This window comes from Pan troglodytes, chromosome 8, assembly GCF_028858775.2.
Source record: "Pan troglodytes isolate AG18354 chromosome 8, NHGRI_mPanTro3-v2.0_pri, whole genome shotgun sequence".
Taxonomy (NCBI): Eukaryota; Metazoa; Chordata; class Mammalia; order Primates; family Hominidae; genus Pan; species Pan troglodytes.
Window position 1 is genome coordinate 44,335,317 of NC_072406.2, and position 23,144 is coordinate 44,358,460.

A 23,144-nucleotide genomic window follows, 5' to 3' on the forward strand; every position below is an offset into this window, starting at 1 on the left:
ATCAAATTGACAAGTACCTAGCCAAAGAGATTAAGATACTGAATCAGAGAAAGAAGTCTAAAGAGATAATTTTCCAATGATCATTTCTAAAGAAGGAATAGAGATAAAATATTTTAAAACAGGTACTGAATAGTCACAGTCAAAGGTTTGATTATGAGTCAGCTTTGTTGGTTTTAGTCTCATTAGTCACCAGCACCACCAACCTGTCATATTGGCAATACATAGTTTTGGTCACCAGGAGAAGGAGTCACAGAAAACCAGTACTACTACTTACAGAAGATTAACTGAAAGCACATGTCCTGATTTGTTCTTGAAGATAAGACTGAGGTGAATATTGCTTAAAACAGTATCAGCAAAATACAAAATCAAGTGAAATATTACATTGAATACAACAATTGAAAGAATGAGGATAGACACAAAGAACTTTTGGATGCTAGTGATTAGATATTAGAATTAGTTTCTCAGAATATTTTAAAGAATTCAACAAATGACAGTGTTATGAATTATGTGGGCAGTGCTTAAAGTGGGAACAGAGCAAAAGAAGTGGATTTAGTTTTGTCAAGTCTGTCTATTCAGCGTTAGGGGGAACATTTTATTTCTTCTGAAACAATGATATTGGAATCCCATTTCATCTTTTCATTTTCAAACACTGACTTTATAAGTGACTTTGGGAGAAGCTTTTAAGTTTTATATAAAGCACTTTTTTTGTACTTAGCACAAAGTGGGCACCTTTAAAATTACCTGTTTGTATAGCAGTTAATTTAAAGAATATGTTCATGCATATTACTATATTTTCTCAATTCTAAAAGCTCATCAATTGTAAGGCACATTCTTTGATTTCATAACAACTTTTTAATGTCTCTTTTTGGAAAAATAAAACACTTTTCTTGGGGGAGGAGGAGAATTTTTCTAAGGATTATTCTGAATTCCTTTGGGCCATAGGCACTGTAGCAAATGCTGCTCTTCCTGATCTTTAACACTTTTAGGATTGATAGTGTCGTTCTGAGCCATGTCCAGGAATTACTTTGGCGAGGTTTCCATTTCCTATTTAATTAAAATTTTTTTACTAATTATATTACATTTCACTAGAAGTTAAATAACTTCTCTTGAAAGTCATCCAGAAGACTTTAACAGCCAGATATTTGGTATCTGCTCAGAATTATCACTTGTGAAACCTTCATTAAACATAATTCAGCCACATGTCACAGAAAGTTCTGCATGTATAATAACTTTTTGTTTCAATGCTGCATTATAGTGATCTTTAAAAGACATTTTAAGAGATAATTTAGGGATTTCAAATTAAGTTAAAATTTAGCTGTGCATAGTTCTGTTGATGCTGATAAGTGAACAGAAGGTAAATTCTTAGTCATGTCCAAGTTCACACAGAGATACAATAATACACGTGGGTGTAATACAAAGCATTATAGTATTTTGTATAATATCTCTTTTGTTATTAAAAGTTCTTTTGATATCTTTGGTAAGACTCCTATTGATTTGAAAAATGTTACTGTGAAAAAAATGTGCTTTAAGAGTTGAGAAAGTAAATTATTCCTTTTTTTCTCTCAGCAGCTGTTTAAGGAAGACAGAGCAGGCATTGGATAATATTCTTATTAAGGTAAAGAATCTGGGTGTTTGAGCCCTAAAGTCATACAGCAAGTAGTCCACCTGGAATCATGAACCAGGTCTTCAGGACTTCCAGATATTTGTGCTGTATACTGTGCTGCATTTTCAACAATAATTCATTTATCTGTGGGTTAAATCCAATTTAATGAGACTCATTTATTCAACAAATATTTATTAAATGCTATTATTGCCAGTCATTGTGTTAAATGATAGTGTAAGACAGTAAACAAGACAGATATCTTTCCATGTCCTCACGAAACCAGCAGCTTTGGAACTAAACAAATAATTATAACTAAGATGAGCATTAAGGGAGAAATCGTAAGATGATAGGAAAGAATATAACAGGCCGACTTAACCTGCTCTGGGATGGTGGGGGAGTGTTGAATGTGAACTGAGAGTAGGACATGAGAAATAACTTTTGGGCTGAGATTGGAAGAATCAGCATGAGTTAGCTTAAGCCTAGGAATTAGGAGAAGGGTTAGGATGGAACATTGCAGGCAACAGAAATAGCATCTACAAAAGTAAAAGGAAGAACTGAAAAGATTCCAGTGTGAGCGTTGAAAAGAAGGATAAGTAAATGTAGAGAAGAATGTAGGAAACAGATTATGCATTCTTCAGGAATTTTTGACCTATATCCTAAGGGATATTGGGAAACCATGGAAAGGTTTTAAGCATCGGGGTATGCCATGATTAAATTTTTCATTTGAAAATCATGAGTCTGACTATAGTATATATAGAAGCATTGTTGTTAGATGCTATTTCGGTAGGCCAGGTTGGAGATGATGGTTACAGCAGTGGAGCTGGAGAGAAGGGAATAGATTTGAAATTTGGAATGTGGACAAAGCCTTGTATTTGACAGAAATGTAAAACTATTAATAGTATTGTTATTGTTCCACCTATAGAATCTGATTATAAGATTATCTCTAAAATACTTTCAGGTAACTTGTACTTAACGGTAGGAGGAAGTGACTATATTATAAATATAATTTAGAAAACATCGTTCCTTAAAAAATAATTTTTGAATTCTGCTAATTCTTGTTATTGTTTGACTTCATTAACTAATATAGGGAGTATAGGGAGAACTTAGTTTTAAAAGATAATTTGTCTTCCTGATTTATACATAAAACACATAAGTAATTTTGTACATATATGATGTGTGTATATATATATATATATATATATATATATATAGTGCAGGTCATCTTGTTTACACCACTTATTAATGAATATCAGATTTGGAAGGTGACTCTTTAGGATTTTCCTATTGGTTGATTGATTGAAACTTACATGAAGAATTTAACCCTTTTGTTTCAAATAGCTTTCTATTAAGAAACACTTTTTTCATGATTATTCAGAGAATTTATTGCTGGATCATTGGCTCTAGAAATAGACTGCTGGTTAAATTAAAAGATGCCGGAGGAAACATTTTGGAAACAGACTTCACAGAATTCCTTATGAACTTCTGTACTTTCTTAACCAATCTTATTTCTTTCATGTACCTATGGCTGTTACTAGCCTGTTGTGTCAGGGATACCATAGTCAACTACCTATACGGGCCTTAACTATAAAGAATTAGGCCATTTAGGGAAATAATAATGAGACTGGGGCTTTAGAGAATTTGTGCTCATCTAACTGAGTAGAGGGACAGCTAATATTCTGCTCCATCTGATGGTGATCATGGGAGTATTCAGGCTGATTGTTACCCAATATTTCAGTTTTTCCAAAGGATCCTAAAATACAGATTTTTATGTAAATTAGTTGGTAATTAATTTAGGTGTTTTTAAGATACTCTGTGACAATAACTCTACAGGGCAAAATCGACCTGTTAAATATATTTGGCCCATAGGCTGTTGTTTTATAGCCTTGACCATATAGAAATCTTCAATATCTATTTAAAAGTAAGAGGTCAAAAGTATTTCTAGGAAAAGTGAATGCCAAAAGAAGGGAGGAAGGGAAGGCATAAATGAGATACTTTTTAAAAGAAGTACAAAACTAGTTATCTAGGTTATATTTTTAAACTAAGTTCAAAAAGAAATTCACTGTCCTGAGAATAATTTTCATATGCTTCAGAACATACTTCTAGCAACTTCAGCCATCTGCGTGTGTATAACTGGGAACTCAGAGTAGGATGAGAATGCACAGGGCGTAGAGAACCAATGAACTGTAGATGAGAGTGTAGTGGTTCTCTGAAACTGTTGTGAGCAGAGTACAGCAGGAACAAGAGACAGTTGATATTGGAGCAAAATCAGGATATAAGAACATAGCGATCTTAGTACATCATGGGCCCCTGAAAGCACTACTAGACTAAAAGCATAATTTTTTATGCTGATGATCAAGAAGAGGTCATATTGGTACACTAAGATTGAATAACTCTGCTCCCAATAGCACATGTAATACACAATCACTGTAGGAAATCAGGAAAATATACAAAAAGTAGCATATGTTTTTTTTTAAAGCTAGGAATGGGTAAAATTCTAAGGTTTTCTAAAAGTAATGAAAATAGAACTTGGCAATTGTTAGTTTCCTAATAGCTAATTAGTTTCCAAATTAGTCTAATTTGGCTTAAATAAAAAGAATATTGGTTAGCTCACATAAGAAAGTACATATATTAGGATTAGTTACGCCAGTGGCTCAGTGATTTTTTTCAAGGACTCAGTTTGTCGTCTACTCTACTCTTTATCCACAATATTTCCTTTATCCCAACACTGTAGTTGCCAAATGGCTGCTGGCTGCAATCAGGATTGTGTGTTTTCTCCTTCAGATCCAAAGAGAGAAATAAACTTCTCTTGGCGTTCTCATGGGCAATATAGGTTCTTTTCCCTGAGAAGTCCTTATGCACTCCTGCCCCCAACTTGCTCCTTATTGTCCTAAATTAGCTTAATTCTAAATATGCCTTAACTAATCGTTGGCAAAAGGGATGAGCTTACCATAATGGATTAGATTAATTGTGGTCTACCCTTGCAGCTCAGGACAGTCAGCTTACCCTGAGGCGCATTGACCACTGGGAGAGATGTGGATATAGAAATCCAATCATGGATCATTAGGAAGAAGGAAGCATTGGATAGGCACTCAGCATGGTCCACCACAGGTGCATTAAGGATTGTGTATTACGTTTTTTACTTATGTGAAACACCACCTTCCCCCATCAAGCCTGTAAGTATGAAGTCGAGTCCCTAGTGAATCTACTCTCTGACTTCTGTGTTTCAAGCACCCTCATTAGCAGAGCTTATATAGCTTCGGAGTTGAAGAATTTTTTTTTCCCAAAAATTCTCTTCTCATTTAATAGACACCTGTCTGTAGAGTAAACTATGCAGGCCATAAATGGAACAAAGATAGTTTAGGAAAATACAGTTTCTTAAATAAATTACTTTTTAAAAGTATATTTTCTCTCAGCTCTTCTCTCCAAAGGAGTTTTGTATCATAACCTCTGTAGTAAATAGTGTCATCTTTATTGTCTGATTATAAAGGTGAAGTATAATTTATGGGATAATTTACAAAGCAAAAAAGAAATACTTATTTTTAAAGTTTAAAAATTTTCTGTGTAGAAAATACTATAATAATGCATGATTTTAAGAATCTGTTATTTTGGCTAAAATATTTAACCAGCCAACCATATATCTTATTTCTTTCAGTTGCTAGATTTCTGAATGTTAGCCAAATAGTTTAGTATCTGGGTCACATAGTCATTACAAACAAATCTAGGCCAAAATGGTTTATGCTTCTCAGTTGCCAGCTCAGTTCTCTCTTTGACTTTTTGTTATTTGTTTCTCTTTGACCTAAACTTTATTTACTTATATTAGCACAGAACTGTGTTAATTCTTTGTGTAGAACTGGTCTTCTTGTGTCGTTTTGCCCCAAATCAAGGTAACAAACAAATAAATGACTGTGCTCTTGGCTGTTATTTAGAATTGTTACTATACAAAAGGTCACACATGTTAAATTACCTACTGCAGTGCTAATTATTGTGAAACCTTGTTCAAAATGCTAGAGAGACTGTGTTTTGGCACTTCTGCTGTAACAGTTTTTAAAGATCCAACCTGTATGCATTTTGGTATTGAAATCCTCAAAACTCCTAAAGACCCTATGTTAATTTAAAATGCAAAGTTGTCTCACCTTTTTATACTAGATGAGATAGCATTTTTCTTAAAGTAAAAGGAGAACTCTTAGGTGTTATGATATAGAGGTAAGGGCAGGGAAAGAGGGGGAAAGAAGAAAGGAGTACATTGGAGTAACAAAAATTCCACCTTCATTTATAAAGTGCTATAGGCTCTAAAACTCCATTCTGAAATACTCTTTTTAACTTTGAAAGGGGTATGTTTACTGCCAGCTTCTGTTAACACAGGAACCATGGTTTTTCTGTTCTTAAAATTAAGAACCTTATACCTTTTGGAATTTTTAATATTTTTCTCTATGTTTATAATGCTTTTAATTATGTTTATTACTAACTGATGTTATTAACTATATTTATAATTTGTACACTCTATTCTGTTTGGAAAGTACAAAATGATACCATAGATACTTCCTGAATTTTTTTAGAAAAATCAAAATTTTATTCATCTTTATTCATAGCATCATTGGACATTCAGTCAGTAAATTTTCCAGATAACAAACACCTATCTTCTTTGATTGCTAGAATAGTTAATCTCAACCCCTCTTGTTATAAAATATAGTGACTGTGGATTGTTGATGATGAAAATTTCTTAAGACAGTGTATTCAGGAAGACACTGCCTCAGGGCTACTGAGGTATGTCATAGGGCCATTTGTCCTTTCAAAAATAATTCTCAGTAGCTATTGTTGCTTTGCATTTTTATAAAGTGTCTGTTTTTTCAAAGCTTGATATTAATTCTGATAGCTACTAGTGTACAGAGAAGGGTGTCTGTGAATAAAGTAAGAGAAAGAATGTTCATAATAGATTTGAAGAGCACTTCAATGAGTAAAGTACTTGGACTTTACAATGTTTGCTTTTACTTCACTAAGTCCGGCCCTGTGCCCCTGCTCCTGCCCCTTTATGCCCTAGTCTCTTTTTTAACATGGTACTTGGCAGTGTTCCAGGTAGTTATTGTAAGAAGGATGAGCTTAGACTTGGAGCTAGACAAACATGATGGGAATTAAAACAGGATAATTTAATAGCTGTGGGACCTTAAGCAAGTTCACAACTGCAAAATGGGTTTGTATATACTATCTCTCATGGTTGTAAGGATTAAATATAATGGATATAGTTTAGGAGGTATTTTAACAAATGCTAGTTCCTTTCCTTATACTTTAAGATAAATGACCCACTTACTTTGGAAATGGTATTTGCCTATTTTAGTATGATGCTATAAGGTTTAAAGAGTCAGTATCCCTAAAATATGACAGCTGTTAAGATCTCTTTATTCAGAAATGAATGGTATGTGACAAGATATTATTGGTTAATTCAGTGGATCAGATGAATAAAATGTGCTGAAATATTTTGGAGACTGAAAATATAAATTTAGATGCAAGAAATATATTTTAAATAAACATGGAAAACAGTTTTTTTATCCGAGTCTAATCATGTTGAAATATTTTATGAATATCCCCAGAGAGTTCGTAAATTAGTGAGTGATTTTTTTAAATGCAAAGGTAAATACCTAGAAATCATATATACACTTAAAGTAAAATCTCACAGAGTTCTCAAGGTCATTTTGCATTTACTAGTGCCACAGTAGTGGCGTTACAGTGAGCTGCAGTAACCTGAAACAGTACTGCATGGATGCTCTAATAAATTGCATGTCTGGAGGAAGCGGCTAACTATGGCGACCGCCACGGAGCATTGGGTTCTGGTGGAGATGGTACAGGCGCTTTACGAGGCTCCTGCTTACCATCTTATTTTGGAAGGGATTCTGATACTCTGGATAATCAGACTTCTTTTCTCTAAGACTTACAAATTACAAGAACGATCTGATCTTACAGTCAAGGAAAAAGAAGAACTGATTGAAGAGTGGCAACCAGAACCTCTTGTTCCTCCTGTCCCAAAAGACCATCCTGCTCTCAACTACAACATCGTTTCAGGACGCAGTCTTGCTCTGTCACCAGGCTGGAGTGCAGTGGTGCGATCTCGGCTCACTGCAACCTCCACTTCCCGGGTTCAAGCCATTCTCCTGCCTCAGCCTCCTGAGTAGCTGGGACTACAGGCACAAGCCACCATGCCCGCCTAATTTTTGTATTTTCAGTAGAGACGGAGTTTCACCATGTTGGCCAGAATGATCTTGATCTCCTTTTTTTAAATTAAAAAGTAAACTTTAATGTCGAAAATGCAAACTTGGGGAGGGCAGAAAGATCACACACAAGGCTGTCACTTCACACTTGGAAGGTTGCACAGCAGCCAGGCAGAGACCCTCCTCACTTCCCAGATGGTGAGGGGGCCGGGCGGGGGCACTCCTCACTTCCCAGACGGTGCAGGGGCTGGGCAGAGGCACTCCTCCCTTACAAACGGTGAGGGGGCCAGGCAGAGGTGCTCCTCACTTTCCAGACGGGGCGGCGGCTGGGCAGGGGCGCTCCTCACTTCCCAGATGGGATGGTGGCCGGGCAGAGGCGCTCCTCATTTCCCAGACGGTGAGGAGGCCAGGAGAGGCACTCCTCACTTCGCAGACAGGACGGCAGCAGGGCAGAGGCGCTCCTCATTTCCCAGACGGTGAGGAGGCCAGGCAGAAGCACTCCTCGCTTCGCAGACGGGACGGCGGCGGGGCAGAGGCGCTCCTCATTTCCCAGACGGTGAGGAGGCCGGGCAGAGGCACTCCTCGCTTCGCAGACGAAACGGCGGCGGGGCAGAGGTGCTCCTTGTTTCCCAGATGGGGCGGCGGCTGGGCAGAGGCACCTCTCACTTCCCATACCGTGAGGCAGCTGGGCAGAGGTGCTCCTCACTTCCCAGATGGGGTGGAGGCCAGGCAGAGGTGGTGCTCCTCAATTCCCAGATAGTGGGCGGCTGGGCAGAGGCGCGCCTCACTTCCCGGACGGGGCGGTGGCCGGGCAGAGGCGCTCCTCACTTCCCAGAGTGTAGGGGGGCCGGGCAGAGGCGCTCCTCACTTCCCAGAGTGTAGGGGGGCCGGGCAGAGGCACTCCTCGCTTCCCAGAGTGTAGGGGGGCCAGGCAGAGGCACTCCTCGCTTTGCAGACGGGACGGTGGCTGGGCAGAGGCGCTCCTCACTTCCCAGACAGGGCGGCGGCCTGGCGGAGGCACTCCTCACTGCCCAGACGGGGCAGGGCCTGGGCAGAGGCGCTCCTCACTTCCCAGACTGTGAGACTGCTGGGCAGAGGCTCTCGTCGCTTCCCAGACAGGGCGGGGGCCGGGCAGAGGCGTTCCTCACTGCCCAGATGGTGCGGTGGCCGGGCACAGGCGCTCCTCACTTCCCAGATGGTGGAGCAGCTGGGCAGAGGCGCTCCTCACTTCCCAGATGGTGCAGGCAGAGATGTTTCTCAGGTCTCAATCTCTTGATCTCCTGATCCGCCCGCCTGGGCCTCCCAAAGTGCTGGATTACAGGCGTGAGCCACCACGCCTGCCCTGCCGAGTCTTCTTTCTCCTCCTAAGCAGCTGTCTTAGTCTCCTGAATTTTGATGTTCTACTTAACACCCTCATGTTCTTACGCATGTTGCCCTGCTGGAGGCGTCCTTCTCTTTGGGAAGCCTGACCCACCAACAGTGCCTCAGGAGATAGACATGGAAGCTTTGCCGGTGGGGGCCGCTCGTCTCTATCCCACCTCAGTTGCAGGGGAGGGGTCGGTTGCAGCTGCAGTGGTGGCCCCGACAGTTTTCTTTTGTGGGACCTGTGGCCGGCAGCTCTGGGTGGAGAAGACCTACTTGATCCAAGAGCTGCAGGATCCTTGGGCTGCATGTCCTCCCCCACCATCAGCAAGCCTGGAGAGCTGGGCAGGTGGTCTTTACCCAGCACCTTCAAGGCCGCCTTCTCTGGCCACAGGGAGCAGCCCGGAACTGGGGCAGGGAGCACTGTTGGAAGTGGGTCAGGCTTCCCAAAGGGAAGGATGCCTCCAGCAGGGCTGTGTGAACTGGCGACTCCATGGCCCTTGGAGTAGAAACTCACTGCATGCACCTGGGCCTTGTCAGTCTGATTCTTTTCTGTCAAGCTCTTGAGGTGGACATTTCCCTCCAAGGGCCTGGGATTGTACCAGGAGGAAGTGAGGTTTCCCTGAGTCTCCAGGGGCCTAGAGGTGGAGGCTGCTTCCCCATTGCTACAGGGGCCCCTTTTATTGTCCTCCTGCCCCTGGGTCTCTACCTGGTCTTTCACCTCTGTTGCTTCTTTGGGCTCTTCTGCCCTCACCTCCGTCTTCGGGAGCCTGGCTGGGATCACCTGGTCATCTAATGAAGGAAGTTGAAGGTTAAACTTGCCTCTGAGACAAGGGATCCTTACGGGGCTGAGGTGTCCAAACATTATGGAGTTGTGAGCAGACAGCACGGGTTTCTTCCTTGAGGGGGTGCTCCAGACCACAGGACGCAGGACCCTCTGTGGGGTGCCCGTGTTCCGAGGGATAAGACACAGCCTCATAGGGACGCCGTCCCACCTGACTGGAAAAGAAGGCCCAAGATGTCGCTGACAGTTGAAGAGGAGTGGGAAATGGCCCCACAATTCCCCGGGCAGGCACAGGTGCAGGAGCTGCGGGGTGAGCCCGGCCAGCTGGGAAGGCCTCACGGACAAGACGAGCAGGTTGCCGATGGCATGGCCAGGACCTGCGGCGGAACCAGGAACAAAATACGCTTAGCGAGTTGCCCATTTTGAGCGAGTTGTGCACAGACGAAACTAAGGGTCAGAAGCGGAGAGGATACTCCTAAGTCACCCACTTTTCTGTGGCTGGGTGCACACTGGGCATCTGGGAGTTTATGACATCACTATGGGGCTGGTGACAGAGCCAGTGTGTGGAGGAGTGCTTAGGAGCCCAGCGAGGGTGCCTACAAGAGAAATCAAAGGGCAAAGGGTGAGACCCTTCCACCGGTCCAGCTGGACTCTAGCCTCAGGGATATCCTGCTCCTGGGGGCAAGTGTGTGGCCCTGGATGGGCCCCCCTGTGGGGCTGTTGGGGGTGCGGGGCTGATCCGCCAGAGCCCGCCTGGCGCCTGGCCCAGGTGCTGGCTAGCACCCAGTGGCCCTGTCTTGGCCGGCCCTGTCCCCCGGGTTACAGGGCCAGAACCTGGAAGCAGAGCGCAGGACCAGCCAGATCCCGCCAGGCTCCCCCGGGGCCTCTCCAGTGCCTCTGTGCCACCTGGAGCCAGGCCCGCCTTCTCCATGGCTGCCGTGGCCTCAAGGGCCACCAGCCTTGCTCCGCAGGTTTCCAAAGAGAGGACGCAGTGCCCTGACCTGACTGGATGCACCTCTTACCACATGCCTCCCTGGCAGGCAGGGTCTCCACTTTTTACAAATTTGCCTGAGACCATTCCTCAGGTCATTCAGGTGGTCATGGCCCAGCCAGGCTTTGAACCCGGGCTGTGCGATTCCACAGCTGGCGCTCTGGCCTGTGTGCCTCATGATCATGGATACAGCATCTATTCTTATTTTTTCATGTAGTCCTGGGGTACTTAGCACCGTGGCATATCTGTAATAAGCACATGCACACCTCGAAGGAGGTCTTCACTTCAACATACGAGTTGACCATGGCATGCTCTGGCCTCCAGTCCTCTACAAAGATGTAGGGCAGGAACTACCAGTTGTCAGCACAGCACCATCCCACATTGCTCTTCTAATGGAGCCTTTCACCCCAGATGTTCTTTCTCGTCTGATGGGAAGGATCCAAGTATGTAAAGATTATGTTCTAGATCAGCTTTGGTCTGTCCTAAAAGAAATTTGCCAGTGGATTATTCCATATGGATAAAAGTCAGTTTCTCTGGTCTTCCTGGAATGTGTCTAGAAAGCAAATAGATTATTTACAAGTTCATAGTAGATCAATGTATTGGATTAAAATATGACAAACATAATTTGGTCATTGTGAGCATGCCAGCTTGGTCAACTATTCACCACACATGATGCCCTAAATATAACTCTAGGTTTTCTTATGCCCAAGAGAGGGACATACTCTTGGGTGTCTGGACTAGGGAAACATGTATGAAAAACCATTTGGCCACTCTACATCTTGTTATTGGAGAATTGAAACCATCTATATTCAAAGATATTATTAAAAGGCAAGAAGTTAAAAAATAAAAAAAATAAATTGCATGTCTGTTGTTATGGAATTTTATAACTGTTCATACCTTTTATTTAATCCATTCACAGGTCATATTATAGGATATCTTTCATTTAATAAGTATACTAAATCCATACCTTATACCGTTGAGTTTTGATAGTACCAGAGGGAAAAAAGAAGAAAAGCATGGCCTCTATCTTTAAGGAGCTATTTAACAGTCATATGAATCACTTGATTGAGAAGATCCATATGTGTAATATAATGAATTCCACAAAAATTGCTTATTAAAATTTTTTGAAAAAGTAGGGGTGAGATTGAATATAGCAAAGCTTTATTGTTGATTTTTGTTGTTGGCCAGGCCAAATTTGTGAACATTTTACATGATCAGCTATATCGAAATACATTTGTATGCTCTACTGAATATAGGGAACATAATTTAATATTTAATTTAAACTCCAGGTTACCATCATTTACAGGCATTCTGTGCATTAAACCGTTTTGCCTCTTCTTTCTTCCTCAGTAACACGTTTAGGGCCTTTTGATGCATTGGAAAGAAAAGGCAGTTGTGAGCTGCTGGCTCTAGCACATCAGAGCTAATCAACCTGAGAATAATGTTTGCACTTTCCCGCTTCCAAGTCTTTGCTCAAACTGCTCTCTACCTTTGCTCCCACAGGTTAGTCCTTTCCCCCAATCTAAACTCTCTCTGACTAGCCCTGAACTTACTTTTTATAGCTCTCACTGTCTACCATCTCCTTCATCTTGAATATACCAGGACAGACTGGGAAGTTCCAGAAAAAAACAGACATAATACTTAAATCATCTTTGATACCTAATTTGTCCTCACTGCCAATTAATTAATTTTTTTTTGTTTTATTTAATTTTGTAAAGACAGGGTCTTGCTGTGTCACGCAGGCTCCTCTCAAACTCCTGGACTCAAGTGATCCTCCCACCTCAGCCTCTCAAAGTGCTAGGATTAGAAGCCGTGAGCCACTGCGCCTGGCCATAATTTAAATAATCCTTTAGATTCCTGTCTCTGTCCATTTTCAAAGCCAGGGTTACACTATCATAACATACCCCATGATGTACACCATTGCTAAAACAATCTTCCTGAAGTACTAATTAGATTTTTGAGCAGAGAATAAAACCATCCTTTCCAGCGTTGGCAAATACTCAACGTACTGTCCTGAAATACCTGTAGTACTTCCAAGTTTCTGCTTTGTGCTCACACTGTTTTCTTTGACCTGAAATGCAATTTCTATCTATAAAAATCTTAGTCATTATGAGGTCTAGCAAAGATCTTTTTCTTCTATGAAGCCTTCCTATCGACCCTAACTAAAATCTCTTCTCTGAGTTCCCAGCTTATACTGCTTGAGCTGGAGCAAGACTTCAGTGATCCTTGGAAGAAAGTGGGAGGTTGTTTTCCCAATGAGATTCCAGGAAAGTTTAATGTCATATAGTTCAGTCCCCTTTAGCATTCCACATACAGTTAGTGCTCAAATATTTGATAATTGCTCTACTCACAAATATTTTTGTGTGAAATTGCTAGCTATTCTCTATCCAAGAAGTAATGAAGTATATAAGCTTCTTCAACTCTTTGTTGAGCCCGGGACCTCTTACTTATTTCTGTATCCTATCTACTCTTGAGTAGTAGGGTCATTGGAAAGCAACCACTGGGTTTGGGGATAAGTTGTGTGTATTTTAGAGGAGGAAGTAAAGGTGTTACTGGACTTTTAAAACTGAAGCTTTTTCTGTTTTAAAGTATTTTGCTTCCCGTTACTGTATTTATAAGATGATACTGGTATACGTAGTGTCTTGGCTGTTTATCTATTCCCCTTTCTCTTTAACACAGTATTCCCCAACTTTGGTGTGATACTGAATTGAAATCTCTGGGAGTGTGGCCTAGGACTCTACACTTTTACTAACAATCAGTTGAGATGCTTATGAAGGTGGTGGTAGTAGTGATAATGGTAGTGATGATGATGATGATTGTAATAGCTCTGCTTTCGAAGGCTTATGATGTACTTACTGCACTTTTCTAGGCAGTTTGCAACTATTAACCTAATGTTCACAGCAAGCCTATGTGGTAATACGCTATTATCTTCATTATACAAATGGAGAAACTGTGGCAGATATAAATTAAGTAACTTGTCGCCAAAATGACTTTCTTATAAATAGGTCAAGAATCCATGAAAAGGATGAGGCATATTTTTTTGGTTGATAGTTTTTAAACTCACTTTCTAAAGGATTGCTTTAAGTGATGTGAATGATATGAATGTAAACTGGTTCTTATATAAATTGAAGTATCAATATGCTGACTCTATATAGAATACTTCAACAACTAGACCTAAATATAGATACTTGCTCTTGCTTTTAGGAAGCCTGTCACAATTCTTGGTGAAAAAGTAGGCATGCACCCAAAAACTTAGAACATTGAGGAAAATTTTTAAATAATTACACTTTCTAAAATAGATGATTTTAGGAAGAGTGCTTTATTATATACTATATATATATACACACACATAGACATACACACGTAGATGCATATATATTTACTCTATATGGATGTGTGTCTATATGTATAGTCATTCTTCAGTATCCTCAAGTGGTTGGTGCCAGGGCACCCTCAGATACCAAAATCCAAATACTGTCCCACAGTATTTGCATGTAAGCTATGCATATCCTCTCATGTACTTTATTTATTTATTTATTTATTTATTGAGACATGGTCTTGCTCTGTCGCACAGGCTTGAGTGCACTGGTACAATCATGGCTTACTGCAGCCTCGACCTCCTGGGCTTAATCGATCCCCCCACTTCAGCCTCCCGAGTAGCTGGGACCACAGGCACGCGGCACGCACCACCATGCCCAGCTAACTTTTGAACTTTTTTGTAGAGATAGAGTTTCATTGTGTTGCCCAGGCTGGTCTTAAACTCCTGGGCTCAAGCGATCCTCCCACCTTGACCTCTCAAAGTGTTGGGATTACAGGCATAAGCCACTGCACCCACCCATCCTCTTGTATACGTTAAATCATCTCTAGCTTACTTATAATACCTAATACAATACAAATGCTATGTAAATAGCTGTTATATTGATTTTTATTTGTATTATTTTTTGTTGTTTTGTTGTTTTTTTAATTTTTTTCCTGAATATTGTGTGTGTGTGTATTGAGATGTTACTTTGTGATTTAATGTAATTCAAGTAAAACTCGTTAAGCATTTATTTTCTGTTTTAGTAGCATAAGATAAATTTGGTTTTATATGCTAAAATATTTTATCTTTTTAATAATAAATGATAAGAATATTTTGTTCCCTTTTAGTTCATAGACTATGGGAAGTGGAGTAGGGAGTGAAAGTGGTGGCTGTGGTGGTGGTATGGTGGAAGTAATTTGTTTACCATCACTGCCTGTCCAAAATAATTTTGATGAATGATTTTAGGTGTTGCCTAATAAGTGCTCTGACTTTTGAAACCAGTTGAACTAACAAGCATGTTGTGCTTTGCTAGAAACATCTTGTAAGTTATGACTTTGAATAGACAGTGGAATCTAAATTGAGTTAGTGGAGGACATATCTTTACAACTAAATCTAAAGTGTTTCGACTATTTCTTTTTTTAATCTCCTGTTTATTTTTCTTGTAGAATTAATATTTTTCATTGACCAATCATAATTGCATACATTTATGGGGTACAATGTGATGTTTTGATATATGTATACAGTGTGATGTGCTTATGCTAATTAACATATCTGTCACCTCACCTATAATATTTCATATTGAGACATTTGAAATTTGCTTTTATTATTTTGAAATACTTAAAACATTATTATTGACTCTTGTCAACTTGCTATGGAATAGATCTCAAACTTATTCTTCCTCTCTACCTGAAACTTCATATCCCTTGATCAGCTCCCCCCACCACCCTCCTACCCTAGCCTCTGGTAACCATTGTTCTATTCTCTACTTCTATGAATTTAATCTTATTAGATTCCACATGCAAGTGAGATCATATGGTATTTGTTTTTCTCTGCCTGACTTATTTCACTTAGCATAATATCCTCCAGATTCATCCATGTTGTTGCAAATGACAGAATTTTCCCCTCTTTAAATGCTGAATAGTATTCCATTGTCTGTATATACCACATTTCCTTGATTCATCCATTGATAGACACTTAAGTGTTTCTGTATCCTGGCTATTGTAAATAATGCAACAATAAACATAGGAGTGCAGATATCCCTTTGACATACTGACTCCAGTTCCTTTGGCTATATAACCAGAAGTGGGATCACTGGATCATACAGTAGTTCTATTTTTAGTTTTTTGGGGGGAAACTTCCATACTATTTACCATAATGGCTGAACTAATTTGCATTCCCACCAACAAGGTACTGTATAAGAGTTATCATTTCTCCACACACTGTCCAACATTTACCTTTCATCTTTTTGATAAAAGCTACTCTAACAGGTGTAAAGTAATAACGCATTGTGGTTTTAATTTGTAATTCTCTAGTAATTAGTGATGCCGAGCATTTTTTCTTGTACTAGTTGGCCATTTGTGTGTCTTCTGAGAAATGCCTGTTTAGGTTCTTTGCCCATTTTTAAAAATTGGGTTATTTGTTGTTTTGTTATTGAGATGTTGGAGTTACTTAAATATTTTAGATATTAACCCCTTATTAAATATATGATTTGCAGATATTTCTTTTTATATTTCCTGTTTACAAATTTCCTGAACTTCTCTGGCTGCTCATTTATATAGAATTGGGATGAGTTATGTCACCTGAAGCAGTCAAGATAAGACTGTTTCTACTGCTATCCATATGGCAGGCTTACTTTGTTACCCAATCCAATGAAAAAGGGTGCCAGGATGTGAAAGAAAAATAGATGTGATGGCCGGGCGCAGTGGTTCACGCCTGTAATCCCAGCACTTTGGGAGGCCAAGTCAGGTGGATCACGAGGTCAGGAGATCGAAAAATAGATGTGATGCCATGAAACATTCTAGGGAATTACCATTTTTAGAGAGAGTTTTGATAAAAATTTTACGTATTTTTAAAACTCATATTCTTAGTCTGAAGAGTTGGAAATAAGGTTGAATGTATGTCTTAAAGCTAATAGTATAAAAAGAGAAGTGTAAAATTTAAGTTAATCATACAACTTTCTTTCCCTAACTTTATGAATTGACTTTTTGCAATTTCCGGAGCTAATGAGGTGAATGTCTGAAATTGAGTATGTAGGTTAAAAAGTTGAAATTTTCCTAATAAAATTGTATCTCTTTCTAAGGTGTAACTATTTCTTTCTTTGATTATAGTAAAAGGAGCATCTGTGGTTCTTAAGAGGTCTTGATTTTTATGCCAGCTAGTTGTGTGACTTTGGGTAAATAATGTCATATGACTGGACCTGTTTCTTTATTTGTAAAATTGTGTGTGGTGTTAAATTCTAAGACTGTTTTTAAAAAAATTTTTGTGGAGACTGGGTCTTGCTTTGTTGCCAAGGCTGGTCTGAACTCCTGGTTTCAAGCAGTCTTCCCCACCTTGACCTCACAAACTGCTGGGATTACAGGCGTGAGCCTCCATGCCTGGCCAAATTGTAAGACTCTTATAATGGATGAGTAGAATATATTTAAGATTATATAAAAACACAAGTCACTTCATGATCATCATCTGCTGGAACATGAAACCAGCTTTCTTGTGTAGATGTGTTATCAGTAATGTTATTCACACCAAGAGGATCATTCTGTGGTTTTTAATTCATGATTTTGTAATCTGATAGTGACTTTTCATTATGTCTCCTGATTTATAATTACATCACAGCCATTATGATTGGAATCATTGGGAAGAGTTGAAATGAGCAATTTAGAATTGTTTCTGAAATACAGAAAGCCTTATTTTTTGGTGGGGTTTGTTGGAGGAGATATCTCTGTGTTCTGTAATTTCATTTGACTAAGGAATTTATCTTTGGTCTTCTCCCAGAGTGAGGACATGAATACTTCCATAGCTATATTCCGTATTAATCACAGTTTGCTTTGTGGGTTTCATTAGGCTAAATAAGAAAAAAGTCGTTATGTATTTTCTGCTTTAAAAAATGCTTCTTGATATAAAGTCTTCTCAGATCAGTCCCACATGTGATAAATCTATTCAAACTATTAAACTGCCCCAATGTGCTTGTTTCTCTCTTGGAAATCTATCCATTTCTGTGTCTCTATGTACCACTCACTCTCCCCCATCATATTTTAGGTTATAAGCTCCTTTCCTTTATATCTCATAGCACCAAGGAAAGAACTTTGTTAGTCTCTGAATAGTTTATAAGTGTTATTGCTATTGAGAATTTTGGATTTAAATTATTGGAATGAATACAATAATGCTATTTCTAGTATATCTAACTGAGGGTCAGTGTTATTAACTCAAAGACATAGCAGTTTTATTAAGCTCTAGGCTTTGTTTCTGAAGTCAGTTTCTCTTAATCATAAGTGGATTATTCACTTTATATTCTCTTATATAATGCCTTGGTATCAGCTTATTGATAGGTAAACATCAGAAATAGGCTGGATAGATATGCATGCATGTGTACACATGCACATGTATGTGAGAGAGAGAGAGAGAAGGATTACACATAGAATATATGAGAATTTGAGGTGTGTGTAATGTTTATAACTCATCTGAGACTTACATAGCTATCTAGTTATGTACACTTAATTTTGCACCTTTTATAGTTGAAATTCAGAAACATTTTTTAAGGAAAATAAGGACGTGTTTTTCTTTCCTTCATGTTTTCAGTTTAGCTTTATTTGATTGTATTTTTGCTAAAGACTTAAATTGTCAATAACTATTGAAATGGGCCAACTTATAGCTGAGCACAAAGTATATTAGGACACTGAGATATATCTTAACATTTGGGAATAATTTAATGTGTCTAATACTTGAGAAGGATCAAAACAGACTGTACAACCCAATAATCATAAAGCCTATGGTCAAAAATCGTATATAAATGACAGGCCCTATGAAGAGTAGCCGTAAGAATCAAGAGAAAAAGAGCCTAAATTGGTACAGAAAAGGAGCTGAGTCATTTTTATATTATAATTAGAAGTTGGTAACGATAAATTTTGTCTTCCCAGTACAAAAAGTATCATGATCAGGCAGGATTACGCTAAAGTGTAACCTCTAACTTCTTGTGGTATGTACTATTACAAGTAGTTGATGATTTAATAAATATAAATATAGATGATACTGTCAGAGTGTTTCCAGACATTACAGTTAGCTTTTAGGTGAAGGCAGTGCTTGACAGAACCTAAGTTTGTGACTCAATAATTTATTATATCATCTAATACCATCTTTATCTTGTATTAATTTGGGTTATAGGATAATTGGGGTAACTTTTTGGTGAGGGATTGAAATTTTCTTAAAAGCGTTTTCAGAAGATACTAGAATTTTATGGGATTCTTTTATTATAGCATGTCTTCTCAAATATAATATTAGGACTGCTTGAACAGGAGGCAAATCATATTCACGTTATTTTTCAGTTTAGAGTTATTGCTCTTATCAGTTGGTGGGTGTGGGAACAACTTAATAAAGTTTGGGTAATTTAGTTTTCAGTTTAAATTCTCAACTGGCAATTGGCCGAAAACTCCCATCTGAAGACATGATCATCCAAATGTCATTTTGTGATTTGGCTACTGTCTGCTTGACATAGGAAAGCACTATCAAGAAAGACTAATGGAGTGACTATCAAAAGGAAGTCAATGGTAAGAGTTTTCATTTAAATTGTGTGTGTGTGTGTGTGTGTGTGTGTGTAAAGCCTACCAATGTATTATATTTGAATTAAAATTTTAGAACTTTTAAAATCTAGGACATAATGACAAATGTTTGAATTTTATATGTCTGTCACTTATATTTTAATAAAATATATGCAAAGAATGGTTTTATAGATAAGAGATTTTACATACTTAATGTTGATAAATAGTATAAAAGTATGGAAAATCAATTATATAGTTCATGTCTGGTTTAAAAATTCAATTTTTGTAGTTTTATTGTAGTTATTTAAAATAGTATATTATAAAATTGCTTGACTGAAGTTTAACTTCTAAAAAATTTGTACTAACTGAGTTTTTCTGTTCAGTTTCATAAGTGCTTCTTAAAATAGACATACATTTTGTGGTAGTCTGTTGAATGCTGTTTTGTTTTTTACTTTCATTATAAAATAGGAAAGAAAAAAGTATAATATCATATGACAAAATCCATTTAGTTTAACATTAGTTCTTTAAAAATGTATAATTGCTACTATACTTTGGCGGAAACTATTAAATTTGTAAGATAAGACGTTTATACTGTATACCCAAAACAAAGTGAAGTAGCTGTTCATAATATGGCGCAGAATCAAATTTTGGTGATAAAATCAGACATCTCTCTCCTGCCTTACACATACTCCCACTGAGAAAATAATTTCTAAATTTGGTTACATTTTCATATACTTCAGATGACCTTAAATTTATATTTTTCTCCTGAATATATTTGATTCCTGCATATCCCTTTTTTTGGGCATCTGTGTCCAATCAGATCCATGATTAGTCATGTTAGCTTTGGACAAGAGTGGAGGTAGGATCTTAGCAAGTTTGAAATCTTTAAGATTGATGTTTATCTGAGATTATTCCAGCATGTCCACGGACATAGTAGTTTTGCGATAACAAGGTAATGGCTGATGAAGATTAGCATATTAATAATAGATTATAATTCTTTTAACCATTCTATTGTCAAATATGTGATTTTTGTGATTCACATAATTTAAGTAATTTTTCATGCCCAATTAGAGATGTCAAAATTATGTTAATTGAATCTGGCCATGTTCTTAGCTGTTTTCTAGAGCTTAATAACAAACATATCAGGAAGAGCTCTTGTGACAAGCACCCAGCACAGCATCTGTCATTATGTAATCATTCCAATGTTTACAGTGAACTAAGTACTTGAGATGGCAACATTCACACTTTAGTCCCTCTGTCTAGTAATTCATACTTGTATAGTCTGTCTACTATGTGTCACCCATTTAGGTAGGTGCTGAGAATAAAATGGTGGGGTTAAAAACAGATATTCCCTGTTATTGAACTTCCAGTGCCAATGGTAATTACAGTGTAGATATAATTACACACTGCAACTGGAACCAATACTATAAAATGGCATAAGTTCCTATAAGGGTAGGAACAATAAAGTTAGTTTATAAATAAAGCACAGAACATACACATTTATTTATTAGATTGAATTGATAACTTGCTTTTGAACTTTTAAAGTTAATTCTATTAATATCAGTGTCCCTCTTCAGGGCTTTCCTTCTTGAAATCCTGTAAGAACTCTCCCGTAAGTGAAATTCTCACGTAAGAATGCTGCTTTGACAGGGTTTTGTTGTAAATTCTTAAGAAATCTAAGAAAATAGAATAGCAGCATAAAAAATGTATTTCTCTATGGTTAGAATTTAGTCTTCCTGATGCCTAGCTTAGCAGATATTAATAGAATTAACTTTAAAAGTTCAAAAGCAAGTTATCAATTCAATCTAATAAATAAATGTGTAGGTTCTGTGCTTTATTTATAAACTAACTTTATTGTTCCTACCCTTATAGGAACTTATGCCATTTTATAGTATTGGTTCCAGTTGCAGTGTGTAATTATATCTACACTGTAATTACCATTGGCACTGGAAGTTCAATAACAGGGAATATCTGTTTTCAACCCCACCATTTTATTCTCAGCACCTACCTAAATGGGTGACACATAGTAGACAGACTATACAAGTATGAATTACTAGACAGAGGGACTAAAGTATGAATGTTGCCATCTCAAGTACTTAGTTCACTGTAAACATTGGAATGACAGATGCTGTGCTGGGTGCTTGTCACAAGAGCTCTTCCTGATATGTTTGTTATTAAGCTCTAGAAAACAGCTAAGAACATGGCCAGATTCAATTAAATTCAACTGAATTTAAAATTGTTACATGCAGACATTTTTAAAGGTAGTATGATTTTCCTTAATCAAGTCAACTTTATATCTTTTTATCTTTTTAAAGAAGGGAATGTGACATTTATGTTTTTCATACACACACACACACACAGAGAAGCATACATGTTGATTACGTTTTGGAAAATAAAATCCAAAGAGCATTTGGATGTCTGAATGTTTATGCTTCATCTCTGCAGTGACTTCTAAATTTAGTTTTTTTCTGGATATACTCAAAGTCACCAACCTGAGTTCAAGTATTCTGATTTGAAGATCTCAACTTAGAGATCCAGGCAGTCCCCCTTGTCAGTGCTAGGAGAAAGATGTCCTTCCCATACCTTCCAGAAAGAGTGTCTTGAAGAAATATATTCCTTCCTGGGTAACGTGCTTTGGAATGTACATGATATTCATTTTTCTTTGACAGCTCTTTTTGGTTCTGTTTAGTTGGCTTTGATGGGTTCATGATGCCCAGTGGAGAATTTGGTATTTAGCCACAAAAAGATATTTAAGACACATAATTATGTAAATATTGCAGATGGAGGATGATACATAGCATTTCTTTTATCGAAATGAATTTGAATTGACTTCTTTCTAAAACAAAATTCTACCAATAGTCATCAGTTTTTAATTATATAACTTCTCAATATAGGAAATAATCAGTGTCTGATTGGCTGTGTATGTTGGAGTGTAATGGCTTTTGTTTTGAATTTGGCAGTTTCTACTGTCAGAAGAAATGAGTTGCGAATTACAGTGGTGTTAGAAGAAATGAATTGGAAGTTCGAATGAGAAAAATTTAAATAAAAGTTATTGTTTATAGATATGGAAAGGAAAATAATGTTTTTAGTTCAATATGAGAAAGAACCTTTTAAATGTAGAAATAAAATGGGGTGCCTTTCTACATCCATTCTTAAGAATTTAGCAGAAGTTATGAAGAAGTTAAAAAGAAGGAGTTCCTGCTGATATAAGTCACGAGGATTATTTGAAGGAAATTTATGTCACATCTCGTAAAATCATCATATTGACAATTATAAATATGTAAAACTTTATGTGCAATAGTTATTACTAAAATACTGAGCTACTATTTATAGTGAGATCATTATTAAATAAATTTAACAGATAGAATAGCAAATCACATTTATTCATTCAGTATATTCTTACCAACAACCTGCTGTATGTCAGTCATTGCATAAGACCGATGTGATCCCATAGGTCTTGCAGGGAATGTAGACATTAAGCAAGTAATTACAATAAAGTATAGTGGCTTATGATATTATAAAAACAAAGCAGTCCTTAAGTATACCTTGCAATTGATCTGTAGTATATTAATTTTAATCCGCTCATATTCCTCATGAAATGAGGTTGTTGATTTTGATGTAAAAATTAGACTGACGTTCTTTGCAGTTAGTAGAGAC

General features: G+C 38.0%; 2 protein-coding genes across 28 annotated transcripts in view; one reads left to right on the forward strand and one right to left on the reverse strand.

The window, feature by feature from the left end:
• Positions 1-23,144, forward strand: part of ZEB1 (zinc finger E-box binding homeobox 1) — a 209,989-nt gene that overhangs the window by 34,487 nt on the left and 152,358 nt on the right. For 5 of the 27 annotated variants that reach the window (XM_016962909.4, XM_063781559.1, XM_063781551.1 and 2 more), the window contains exon 2: positions 19,341-19,496. The exons of 19 other annotated variants lie outside the window; for them this stretch is intronic. The gene's annotated coding sequence lies outside the window, so the exon portion shown is untranslated. Of the gene's footprint in view, positions 1-1,566; positions 1,616-4,587; positions 4,777-10,478; positions 10,572-19,340; positions 19,497-23,144 lie in introns of those variants that run through there. 3 more of the 27 variants (XM_063781557.1, XM_063781552.1, XM_054660953.2) reach the window with 3 other exon arrangements.
• Positions 9,029-10,350, reverse strand: LOC134807152 (putative UPF0607 protein FLJ37424). Its single transcript, XM_063781569.1, has one exon. It carries the CDS (start codon positions 10,142-10,144, stop codon positions 9,119-9,121), a length of 1,026 nt encoding a protein of 341 aa, XP_063637639.1. The 5' UTR covers positions 10,145-10,350; the 3' UTR covers positions 9,029-9,118.

Coding starts and splice junctions, on each gene's coding strand:
- LOC134807152 (XM_063781569.1), bottom strand. CDS start 10,144: ATGAGGCTGTGTCTTATCCCTCGGAACACGGGCACCCCACAGAGGGTC.